Raw genomic sequence first — 13,361 nt, 5'->3', positions numbered from 1 at the left:
TCTATAGAAACCTATATTTCACCTCCAATACAAGTTTCTATACACTTTGAGTCCAATCCATAAATTAGAGAAAAATAATTTATGTATATTAAAACGAACAAATATTTTAAAAAATCACAATAAAAATTGATCATATAGATAAGAAATAGATATATTTAAGGATTAAATATGTTTTTAGTCTCTAAACTATTGGTCGTTTCTGCTTTTCGTCTCCTCTTTCAAAGTAAGGTACAATTTGATCCTCATTCTTTTCGAAACGTTCGTTTTAGTCCTAGGAATTTTGGTTTTAGTCCTCATTTGTTGCTAAATGAGGACCAAATTTTTAAACAGTGTTTAGTTTTCGAGGACTAAAACGAACGTTTCGAAAAGATTGAGGACCAAATTGTACCTTATTTTGAAAGAGGGACGAAAATCAGAAACGACCAATAATTTAGGGACTAAAAACATATTTAACCCTGTATTTAACTAGTGTGAAAATTTAATATTAAATAACATTATTTTGGGAAACTTATCCACTGACAGACTCTTAATCCCAATTCCCAGAACATGATTACTAAAGAATATTTTTTTTTACAAATTACTTAGCTAAGTAATTAACATTTTACCTAATATCTGAAATCTGAAATCAGTAATCAATTCCAACATTCCTGACACTGAACCAACAAATACAGTGATGGAATGTAAATTTGAGGAGGAGAAGGAAAAAGATTTGAGTGATTGTATATATATATTTTATGTTGTTTTGAAAAGGAAAGAGATTTGCGGTGAAGGATTCTTAAAATATCCCTATCTATTAATTAAGAAGTTTAGCAAGCTAATTATGACATTCACACTCAAAATTTCTAAGAACCCTAAAGACAATCGTGTCATGTTCAAACACCAAGAGCAATGCCCTTTACCCTATATAATACTCTCTGATACAGGACACAGTTTCTGTCATAAATCATGGACATGGACCACGGGTAGGTGATCTTCTTCACAATTCATTTAGTTCAGTCCTATTCATAGTCACAACCTATTAAACATGTTTGTCTAGTATCCTGTTCTTCGGGTTTTTCCGTAAACTGTTACTCCCCATAATTTTCTTCACTCTGCAATAAATTGCGTAAATTCCTGGAACCAGCACCACGTGAGATAGCTCGTAGTACAAGAAAAATACAAGTAGATTACAGTACAATAATGCATACAATACAAGAGGAAGGGGTGTCCCTTAATGTGGCACGTGTGCCCCATGTTAGGTCTATCTATTTACTACTTATTCAAACAATGTCTCACTTATTAAGGGCTATACATTAGTGCCAATTCCAAGTTTGACTTGGGAGGTTATTAGAAGATCTGCAGCCGTAAATGTAGCATGTTTTGTAGGTGTTTCGTGCCTGATCAACCACTCTATTTAGGGAACTAAAACTCTCTATATATATTTATATAATCTATATCTATATATAACTTTAAGGAGGCTCTCATATATGATGGACTCAATTGAAGTTAAGAGTTTGAGTTAAATTTGTTAACTAATTTACTTGCTCCATGCACATGCCTACCACAGAATTTGATGGAATGTTAGTGCCCTTTTTTTTATATTGTTAGCCAACAAGTGTAAATTATTTAGAGGAATTGACCTTCTTAAATAAAGCATCTTTCATGGTCAATTTGTTTAGAATACAATTTAGCAATATTGAATTCAGGTAAGAATTCAATCAATTTTACCTCTTCGTATTCATAAATAAAAATATCTAATTTTACACCACTTAAGCTTTTCTTATTTCATTAACAAAATCACATTTTCTAAATTGTTTTAATAATTTTTATCAGTATTTATTTATTTTTTGAAAATATTTATTAAGATAAGGTTACATTATGTGATCTACGTCTAATCTAAATAAGAAATTGACACCGTTTTCGGAATCTAAATAACAAATTGGCACTATTTTCAATTCAAAATCCAGAATGAGCTTATAAGTTTTATTTTATCTAGTATTTTTTTTTTTCATTTTTAGTAATGTAATTAAGACTTACATTTCTAACCGTTGGGAATGAAGGTTGGACTTAAATTTAAGAATATTGGATTAGTTAAATTTATATATATTATAGTCTATGAAACTTTTCTTATATGCTTTATATTTAGCTACAAAGAAGCAGTTATTGAAGGAGTTATTTAGACTCAAAGTTTTTGCTCAGAGACAAGAGAATAAGCCAAGGAAAATGGTAAAAATCGGCTTTGTGATATGAAGTAAACGGTATGAAATAATATCAATTGCTGTCAATAATGCAGTTGCTGATATTAAAAGATATATTGAAGTGGTGACTCCACCTATGTATACGATATTATTATTTAAATCAAAACCAAGGTCCAAAACCTCCACATCCTTGTTTTTTTCTCCTCAGAAAAGGCATTCAGATTCAGTGAAACGCAGCTCAGAGTTATACTGAAAGATGTTCAGTGGCAAAGGTGAGCTTCACCAAAAGACAGTGCTGGAGATGAAGCAAGACGACAAGTTCTTCAGCAGGCTTCTCTCAAAGGAAAATTCAATGTCGAAACCCTCTTTCAGAATGGCTGTTGCAGTTCCCTTTGTGTGGGAGTCTCAACCTGGCACCCCCAAACACACTTTCTCTGAAAACACTCTCCCTCCTCTCACTCCTCCACCTTCCTACTATGCCAACTCCACCCACAAAAACAACACACTCAAGAAACGCTCAAGATCCAATCTTTTCCTAGCACTCTTCCCAAAGCTAAATCTCAAGAAAACCATTCTCTCACCCTCTTCATCTTCTTCTCTATCTTCTCCATCGCCCTCTCTGTGGTCACCCTCAGATTCTTCCAAAGTTGTCCCTGTCGGGAAGCATGCCAGGAAGCGTTTCTTAAGCTTTGGTTCATCTTTTGACTTCCGGGGAGAGGATGAAGAAGAGGGTGCCTCTTCACCCACTTCAACACTTTGCTTCGGCCTTTCTCGTTCCACAAGCACTTTAGCCAGCTTCCGAGGCTCAAGCAGGAGGTCATGAATTTTATTGTAATTAAGCGTTTAGTTTTCACACTCAGTGGCCAAGGTGCTGTGTTTCTGGTTACAGTTTTATGTGTAAATGTTTTTTTGCTCTGCTCTTCTTTCTCTTCATGCATGTTTAAGAGCAACCAATTTTTTAGGATAGAATCGTTCTTAAGTCGTTTTCTTTCAAATAAAAGCTTTTCTTCTAAGGTGTATCATGTTAAACACATAATGCAGTTAAAAGCATGTACTCTCTTTGTTTTTAGAACACGGCAAAATATCATGGACCTTAGTTTTAAGTAAGAACAACAGTGTCATCTATGGCTAATTGTTTATTTGATTTTTGTTACTGCTTTGTGACAGTAAGTAGTTTGTTTTAATCTTCATCTCTATTTACAGAAAAAGTAAAAAATATTATATAAAAGTTTTTAAATGAACTAAATTTAATAACGAAAAATAAATACTTTTAGACAGCCAATAAACTTTTTCAAGAAAATTAATTTGAACAGTGACTGGCATGAGAGAATGCAGTTTATGAGAGAAGTTTATTTTATCTTTTTATTTATAAAAAAAAAAAAACTTTATCAGAGAGATAACAAAGGAGATTATAATTAAGAACCCGAGTTTGAGTTGGGTCAAATACATCATTCTGATTTGTAGTTAAATCGGTATGTCACAGAAAATTTGAAGAATTTTCTATAGCTGCATGATGCATGAGAGCTTTTTATATATGCATTTGTTGTCCTTTCAGAAGGCTAAACGAATCAGAGCAGAAGAAACATCAATCTTGGACAAAATAAAAAGAAATCTTGTATTTTGTTTTTGTCTCCCTAATAAGGCCAATATTCGTATCCGATCAACTACTTCTCAGTTTGTCTTTCTCAATGTGTTTATTCATTGCACAAACCACATTCAGGTAAAAGTAACTATCATGCTATTAAATTGGCCGGAGTAGCTGACGAATTCAACTCCGTTTGAAATGATATCCGTTTCAAGTGGCTTCGTTTGCGGTAGTGTCGTGTTGGTAAAGGACGCAATTGTGTATTAGCGCCACCTTTTTGCTTCAACTTTTCTCGTGTCTCACGGATTCTCATACAAAATATCCTTAGTCACAGAGGAACATACGTGTGTGTGTATATATATATATATATATATATGTATATATATATATATACATATATATATATATATACATATATATATATATATACATATATATATATATATATATATATATATATATATATGGCTTTTCTGCAATAAATTACTAAAGGGTGAAACTTTGCTACGGAGATTCTTTTGAGTCTGTTATATATGTAAGATAAGCCAACAGTAACTACTTTTTGTATGTAGTTAGTTATTTTTCTAGGAAATTTAATTAGGACAAGGGCAATAGTCCATATGAATTTGATTTTTCAGGTTCAAAAAAGTACTATATTAATAAATTATCATCTGTTTGAAATTTGCACTCTTCTGGCAATATGATGTTTTTTAAGAGTAATTTTGATCGAGATTTTATCTTAGAGAAGACACAAAACTACTTTTCGTTTCAGAAGCAACCTTTTTTTTTAAACTTGGAATTCGTCGTACATAGAAATTAAAAAAAATAGTTTTTTAAACTTTAAGCAAAACAAACGTTGCCTAAGTTTATGTGGTTTGACGTCTAATCATATACTTACATTCAACAAGAAGTTGCGAGTAGATTTGAAGTTCCTTGACTTTAATTAATATTGGCTTTACAATGGTTATAAGTGCGACCAAACACGCAATTAAATTGTGGTGATTCATTGCAATTCTTTTTTATATATCATAGAAAACTATGGGCAAATGAGTTGCAGCAGTTTCAATATCAGTTTGGAATGTTGTGGTCTGAAATATGTTCTTTACACTACAATCACGACCATTGTTCTTTAAAACCTTTTTTCCTATTTAAATAGTATTGTACTTATTCGTAAAAGCTGAATATTTAAATATTTTTACGCTTAAGAGTTTCATGGTAAAAGTATATATCTAAGCGTATTTTGTATAATGGATGAAATAGATACGATGCAAAAAAATGGTAAGAAACTCTTGTTGCCAAAAAGGAAAAGATTAAGGAATACCCAACAACCAAACACCAGTTTTATCCATTCATTAATCTAATCTGTCGGCAGAGGAACTGACTTGACTTGTCCAGGTTGCCCACGAGCCCATGGACCATTCTTGTACCATATAAATATATATATATATATATATATATATATATATATATATATATATATATATATATATATATATATATATATATATATATATATATATATATATAATCAGCTGAAATTAATGCATTGCAGCAATATATATGCAGCATTTCAGTTGTTTCTGCTCTCCACTCATAATTTTTCTGCAATACTTGAATATTTTTTCCATTTCGTTTATTGATTTGTACTTTTGACACAGTGAACATGTCTCTACCTATAATATCCATAACTATTTCTAACCATCTATATCTATTTATCTATTTTAAATATATGTATGTATATATGTGGTTGTGAATATATCGTATATTTAATTATTTTTCCACATAAAAGTTTTATTAAAGTGTAATGCAAATTCTAGAAGAATATAGAAGCTCCTTAGATAGAAGAATTGAAATGTAATACAAGTTCTAGAATATTCTAGAAAAACCTAAGATAGGAAGAAAAATCAAGAATATTCTACATAGGTAAAAATCTAGAACATTCCACATAAGTTGTGGCTAGTATGTTCTAGAATAATCTATGGGTCTATAAATACCCATGAACTCTACCATTTGATGTATGAAGCCAACATCTACCTTTTGTATGAGCTAACATCTACTACAACTAAAGACAACTACAACACTTCTTTCAACTACTACTTCTACATTCTACTATCTCTACATTTTCTCTACCACATCAACTACTCCTTTCACAACCTTCAAAATACTAACAGTGGTACCAGAGCTACGTTCGGTCATCTACTGGGCGTAGATAAAATTTTCAACTACCTCAAACAAAGCTATAACTCATTCTACTACTCCCAAATATATTCTCAACAATGGCTACTACTAATCAAACATCATCAATTCCAGTACCTATTTTCAAAGGAGAAAATTATGATTTCTGGAGTGTCAAAATGAAGACATTCTTCCGTTCTCAAGATTTATGGGACATCATAGAAGAAGGATTCCCTATTCCAGAAGACACTTCCACTCTTACTACAGCTCAAAAGAAGGAGTTGAAAGAAAACAAGCAGAAAGATTCAAGGGCTTTATTTGTTCTTCAACAAGCAGTTGATGACACAATTTTTCCAAGGATAATTGGTGCTACAAGTGCAAAACAAGCTTGGAACACAATACAAGAGGAGTTTCAAGGAAGTGACGAGGTACGCAATATTAAACTTCATTCTCTAAGACGAGAGTTTGAATTATTAAGAATGAAAGAATCTGAGACCATTAAAGACTACTATTCTAAAATAAAAGAAATAGTTAGTCAGATGAGAGCCTATGGGGAAAATATTCTTGACAAAAAGATCGTTGAGAAAATTTTAATTTCTATTCCCCAAAAGTATGATGCAATCGCAACCGCGATTGAACAAACAAAAGATTTGGCTACATTGTCAGTCACACAACTAATGGGCTCTCTTGAAGCTTATGAACAAAGATTGAAAAGGCATGAAGAAGACTCGGTTGAAAATGCCTTTCAATCAAAACTAAAATTACGGTCTCAGAATAAAGAATATGAAGGAAATAAAAGTAGAGAAGAAATTTCTAGAAATAAAGAAAATCCTAGAAGCTTCTCGAAGACTCGTCAAGAAAAATATCCTCCATGTGGCATATGTAAAAAGACAAGTCACTTGGAAAAAGATTGTTGGCATCATGGAAAACCTCAATGCCACTATTGCAAGAAATTTGGTCACGTAGAAAAGTATTGTCGTAATAAAAATAAGTATCAAGCAAACTTTGCGGAAGAAGATAATCAAGAGAAACTCTTATTCTACGCCAATCAAGAATCTTCTGGTAGAGAAGGAAGTTGGTACTTGGATAGTGGATGCAGCAATCACATGGCGAAAGATCAAAGCATCTTCAAAGACATTGATAAATCTGTCAATGTCAAAGTTCGGCTAGGAAATGGCACCACAGTGGAGTCTCGAGGCAAAGGAACTGTCATGGTGGAGACAAAGAAAGGTACGAAATTCATCAAGGATGTTTTACTAGTTCCAAATCTTAAAGAAAATCTTTTAAGTATTGGCCAAATGATGGAGAATGGATATTCTCTTCATTTTGAGAAAGATACATGCAAAATTTATGACAATAAAATGATAGAAATTGGCCAAGTAAAAATGGAGAAGAGAAATAGAAGCTTTCCTATAAGCTTCAAACCTGGAACTAATATTGCCATGAAGGTAGAAGTTGATGACTCATGGCTTTGGCATAGGAGATTTGGCCACTTCAACACACATGCCTTAAAACTTCTATATACGAAAAACATGATGAGAGATCTTCCATGCTTGAAGGAGAATAATGAATCATGTGAAGGATGTCTCCTCGGAAAACAACATCGATTACCATTCTCGACAGACAAAGCATGGAGAGCAAAAGACTTATTGGAGTTGATTCATACCGATGTTTGCGGACCGATGAGAACACCTTCACATCATAACAACAGGTATTTCATCCTCTTCATTGATGACTTCTCTAGAATGACATGGGTCTATTTCTTAAAGGCAAAGTCAGAAGTTTTTGGAGTATTCAAGAAATTCAAGGCCCTTGTTGAGAAGCAAAGTGGAAAACAGCTAAAAGTACTTAGAAGTGATCGTGGCAAGGAGTACACATCTCACGAGTTTGACAAATTCTGTGAAGATGAAGGCATAGAGCGACAACTTACAGTCGCATATACTCCACAACAAAATGGCGTGTCAGAGAGAAAGAATCGCACAGTTATGGAGATGGCAAGATCAATGCTGAAAGAGAAAAGTATGCCTAACACTTTTTGGGCTGAAGCAGTTTACCTGCAGTTTATATTCTAAACAGATGTCCAACTAAAGCAGTCCAAGACAAGACTCCTATTGAAGCTTGGAGTGGGAGAAAGCCATCGGCTAAACACCTACGAGTATTTGGGTCTATTTGCTACATACATGTTCCTGATCAAAGGAGGCACAAGCTTGAAGACAAAACTATACGAGGAATATTCTTGGGATATAGCACACAGTCAAAAGGCTATCGAGTCTACAACCTACAAACGAAAAAGCTCATCATCAGTCGCGATGTTGAAGTTGATGAAAATGCTTCTTGGAATTGGGAAGAAGAAAAAGTTGTTAAAAGCAACATTTTACTTCCAATGCAACAATCTCAAGAAGAAACTCAAGAAGAGGAAGAAAATTCAGGTACGCTTTCTCCACCTGCACAACAAGATTCTTCACCTGAATCTAGTCCAAGAAGAGTAAGATCTTTGGTAGACATATATGAAACTTGCAATATGGCCGTGATTGAGCCTAACTGTTATGAAGAAGCATCAAAGCAAGAAGTATGGTCAAGGAAATGGAGGAAGAAGATCAAATTGAAGATATGTTACCACGACAAAGATTTGAACTACTGCACACAATGCTTGGAGTTACCGAATTTGCATTAAGGAGGAGTATTAAAGTGTAATGCAAATTCTAGAAGAATATAGAAGCTCCTTAGATAGAAGAATTGAAATGTAATACAAGTTCTAGAATATTCTAGAAAAACCTAAGATAGGAAGAAAAATCAAGAATATTCTACATAGGTAAAAATCTAGAACATTCCACATAAGTTGTGGCTAGTATGTTCTAGAATAATCTATGGGTCTATAAATACCCATGAACTCTACCATTTGATGTATGAAGCCAACATCTACCATTTGTATGAGCTAACATCTACTACAACTAAAGACAACTACAACACTTCTTTCAACTACTACTTCTACATTCTACTATCTCTACATTTTCTCTACCACATCAACTACTCCTTTCACAACCTTCAAAATACTAACAAGTTTGAACATTTCATAATAGATAGATCAAGAAAAAAAATAAAGCAATTAGGAAATTATTAGTATGAACATCATCTGTTTCCTTATTTCGACAAATTTGTAACTGATATATATTTAAGTTATTAAGCTAAAAGTAAAATGGTTATAGTATTTAAGTACGTTTGCATTTGTAAAAACTGATCATAATGATGTGTAAGGTAGTTTAAGACCTTTGCCGATAAAAAAAAGGTAGTATAAGACCATCTAATAATTTCTAATTGCTATACTGATTTCAGAGGAATAACTCACATTTGGATGTCCCTTTTCCAATTATAATTTATTCAATAACTAATATGATAATTAGAATTCAAATATTAATCATTAAAAAAAATAATAATCTATTACAATGCAACCAATGCTATGTTCCTTTATTTAAGAGGAAAGAAAAATAAAAATAAAACATTAAAATTTAAATGGAAGAAAATAAAAATAATAGAAAAAATAATTTTCTTAAATCCATATTTTCTTTTCCTTTTAAGCATACAATTAATATTATATATGAAAACGGGTTAACAATTTTAAAGTGGTTTTAAGCTATCATATTATTATTATTATTATTTTGTGTGTGTGTGTGTATATATATATATATATATATATATATATATATATATATATATATATATATATATATATATATTTTAATTTTGTTTCTTCAAATGATAGGACACGGTTTTACATTGAAAGGAAGAGTAGGTTGATGTATTTAAATATATTGAAGAAAGAAGTTTGATTCCTCCGAAAGTAGAAAGAAAGTTCTGAGATTTGACAACCCATCTATTGTTGTTTTAGGTCTCCACCTATTAAGTTGAGGCAAAATACTTGGATACTCCAACCAAAAAGCCACACAAAAGATATTGAATTCAATGTTCTGAATTTTCGGTATCTTATAAAACCAAATTCTTATTTTAACTCATTCCTTTAAGGAACTATAGAAATAATTTAAAAGTTAAAAATTATAATAAATAAATGTATACAAAATTGTGGATTGGAATTATAGTTATTACTTATGATTTTATCATTTATGAGATAATATTAAAATCTCTTTAATTTTCCCTTTTGAATATAAAGTGATGCTTATATTAAATACAACTCAATGTTATAACATGATTCCTTTATGAATGAAGCTTGATGATCTACTTTGGTAAACCATAATATTTACCTTTTGAATTGAAATAATATAGCAGGATGTATGATCGGTGGTACATAACTTGTATTTGGTAAAGTATGATATTTACCTTTTAAATTAATATATATATATATATATATATATATATATATATATATATATATATATATATATATATATATATAAAATATGATATTGTATGAACAATACAAATGGCAAGGTGTTGAGGAGGATTTTGTACTTATGTTAGAACTTTTATATTATAATTTTCTTAGAACTTGATTTGGATTATATTTTATTAGAGTTTCAATTTCGATTATGAATTATCGATACTTTTTTTATTAAATATTATTCTTTTTATTTGAATTTTATGTTGTTTATATTTAAATTTGAATTAAGTGAAGTTTTGATATCAAAACTAGTATCATTGATGTGTAGTCGGTAAAATTTTATTTCATTTAATTTAAATTTCATTGTAATTAACAGAGAATATTAAAGAATTTGGAAATAAAACAAAAACATATCTTTTAATTTGAAAATATACCATGGACAAATTTACATATGAAATAATTAATATGGAATAATGAGTATGTAATTCATTTAACATACGAATTATCTCGTAATATACACACATAAACATTATTTACGGAATTATTATGTATCTAATTTACATACGAATTATTTCATATATTATTTACTTAACACTATATATAAAATAATTTGTATGTAATTTTTTTATAAATTTGTTTTCTTATGAAATAATTCCATATATAATATTATTTATCAGTTTCTTCTGCATTTAAATTTACCTACACCTATTTTATAGATAAAGTTTTTTTCATATATAATCCCTAGATAATATATAATTACCTGTGAATTTTATGCATTACATACATATTTTATTTGTAGAAAAAATCAATTTTTTTAGTATCAAGTCATGTACTTTACCTAAATAAAAATACATTTATAATATATTATATTATAAATTCCAACCATAAATATGAATATTATTTCATTATATACATAAATTACTTTTTCTCCATTTTTTAAAAAACTTGAAAATAAATAAATAAAAGCTTAGAATTTGGTAGTTTGATTCCCTACAAACTAAATTCTTATATCTTGCGTAGAATGTTATATGTGTAATTAATGTAGAGAACATGGCCCTACAAAATTATTAGAATTGAGTTCTGGCAAAATGAAATTATACTTGAATAGTAAAAAGAAAGAGTCTAGTTTGAGATAAAGATTTCTTAATAATCCACTCACATTAATAAATTCAGAAACGATATATAACAGGAAAAAAAAATCAGAAATCTTTTAAAATATACGTACGATATTACAAAGAGATAAAAAAAAGATGAGTAAGTTAACTTAATATCTTAGAACTTAAAATGAGTTTCAGTTTGAGTATATTTTTTATCTTCAATCTTTGTTTCTTGTTTATTTTTTTGTGATTGAACTTTCTTTTTGTATGTTTTTTAAAGGATTAAAACACCTCAAATATTATCGAGTAATATGTTAGTTATTGTTGATAAGAAAAATACTTAATCTAAAGAAATATTGGTTTCTCAACAACTATATTATTGCATGATTGTGTGATGGGAGAACATTTATATATATTAAAGCACGTATGCATTAAACTATAGCAAGTGATTCTTCAATCTGTTTAATAAAGGAAAACCTATTGTTAACCTGTGCCCAAATCTAACCAGTTTCACCAGCATGCTTCTTTTATTTTTCTCGTTCCAAAATTTCATAAAACGTTTTATTATATAAAAATAAAATACATATTATTAATATGGAAAGTTACATACTACATTGACACATTAATACTTACCAATCATCTACATCGTATTATAAGATAAAATCTGGTTTCGGTGCAAGAACGACAAATGGAATTTGTAGTCACCTTTACATAATATTCGGTCCTTTACATAGTTTTGAAAAATCAAAAGCATTAAATTGAAGATATATGATAAGTAACAAAACGTAATATTAATTAAAGGAAATATTTTATCCCACCATATAACATTGCAAGTGTAACCAAAACTCACTTGGTAACATTTTGTAACATTTGGTTGTTCTGACATCATTGTTGATATTAATCTGAATTCATAATTATAATAAGTGTCTAGTTAGTTTCTACACTTTTTCAGTTTATATATATATATATATATATATATATATATATATATATATATATATATATATATATATATATATATATATATATATATATTGTTGTATTCATTTTTCAAAATTAATGAGAAATATCTCATTTTCTCTACCTCCTTTGTTCTCTTCATAATTTTTCTTCTGCATAACTTTCTTAAAAGCACGTTGGGTTAACAGTGGTATTAGAAGCTTCAGGTTACGAAACCTGGTGGAGAAGTGTGAAGCCCAAGAAGAGGTATCAAGAAACTCATGGAGAAGCGATGGCTGGAGTAATCCACAACAACCTGCCAGTGTTTGATGACAAAGGTTATGATGACTGGTGTGTCAAGATGGAAGCAATTCTTGGCTTTTAAGAAGTGGATGACATTGTGAAGAAAGGTCTCAGAGAACCTTTGAAGAATGATATAGAAGAGATGAAGAAAGAATACAAAGAGAACAGGCAGCTAGACTAGAAAGCCAGGATGTTGTTGCATCAGTGCATATCTGTGGTAATTTTTCAGAAAGTGTCGAAGGCTGCAAGGCAAAGGAAGTATGAGACATTCTCCAAGAAGGTTATGGCAACTATGGAAAGGTTAAGAAGATTAGGTTGCAATCTCTGCAGAGGCAGTATGAACTCTTGTGCATGGGGGAGCAAGAAACGACCGTGGAGTATATTGGGAGGATCCAAATCATAGTGAATGCTATGAGGGCCTGTGATAAAATTGTGAAGGACAGGAAAATCGTTGAGAAAATACTCAGAACATTAACCCCTCAATACGATCATATTGTTGTAGCCATAGAAGAATGCAAGGATCTTGAAACGAGGAGATTGGAAGAGTTGCAGAATTCTCTTGAAGTGCATGATCGAAAGAAAGAATGTAGAAAAGGGTGTGATTCACTACAAGAAAAAATTGAATTACCTACAACCAAAATCTGTATATAAAGCCAAAAATCCGTATATAATTCTATCGTAGCTATTATTATATACGGATAAATCCGTATATAACTTATATACGGATAAATCCGTATATAACTTATATACGG

General features: G+C 30.5%; 1 protein-coding gene across 1 annotated transcript; it reads left to right on the top strand.

Annotated features, from left to right (window-relative positions):
• The first annotated feature begins 2,313 nt into the window (after positions 1-2,313).
• LOC124824010 (uncharacterized) lies at positions 2,314-3,330 on the top strand. Its single transcript, XM_047296358.2, has one exon. The coding sequence runs from the start codon at positions 2,434-2,436 to the stop codon at positions 2,998-3,000; it is 567 nt and encodes a 188-aa protein (XP_047152314.1). The 5' UTR covers positions 2,314-2,433; the 3' UTR covers positions 3,001-3,330.
• The last annotated feature ends 10,031 nt before the right edge of the window (positions 3,331-13,361 follow it).

This window comes from Vigna umbellata, chromosome 3 (assembly GCF_029865625.1).
Source record: "Vigna umbellata cultivar VRB3 chromosome 3, Vumbellata_1.0, whole genome shotgun sequence".
Lineage (NCBI taxonomy): Eukaryota > Viridiplantae > Streptophyta > Magnoliopsida > Fabales > Fabaceae > Vigna > Vigna umbellata.
The sequence above is the reverse complement of the archived record's forward strand: the minus strand, read 5'-3'. Positions and strand labels throughout refer to the sequence as shown.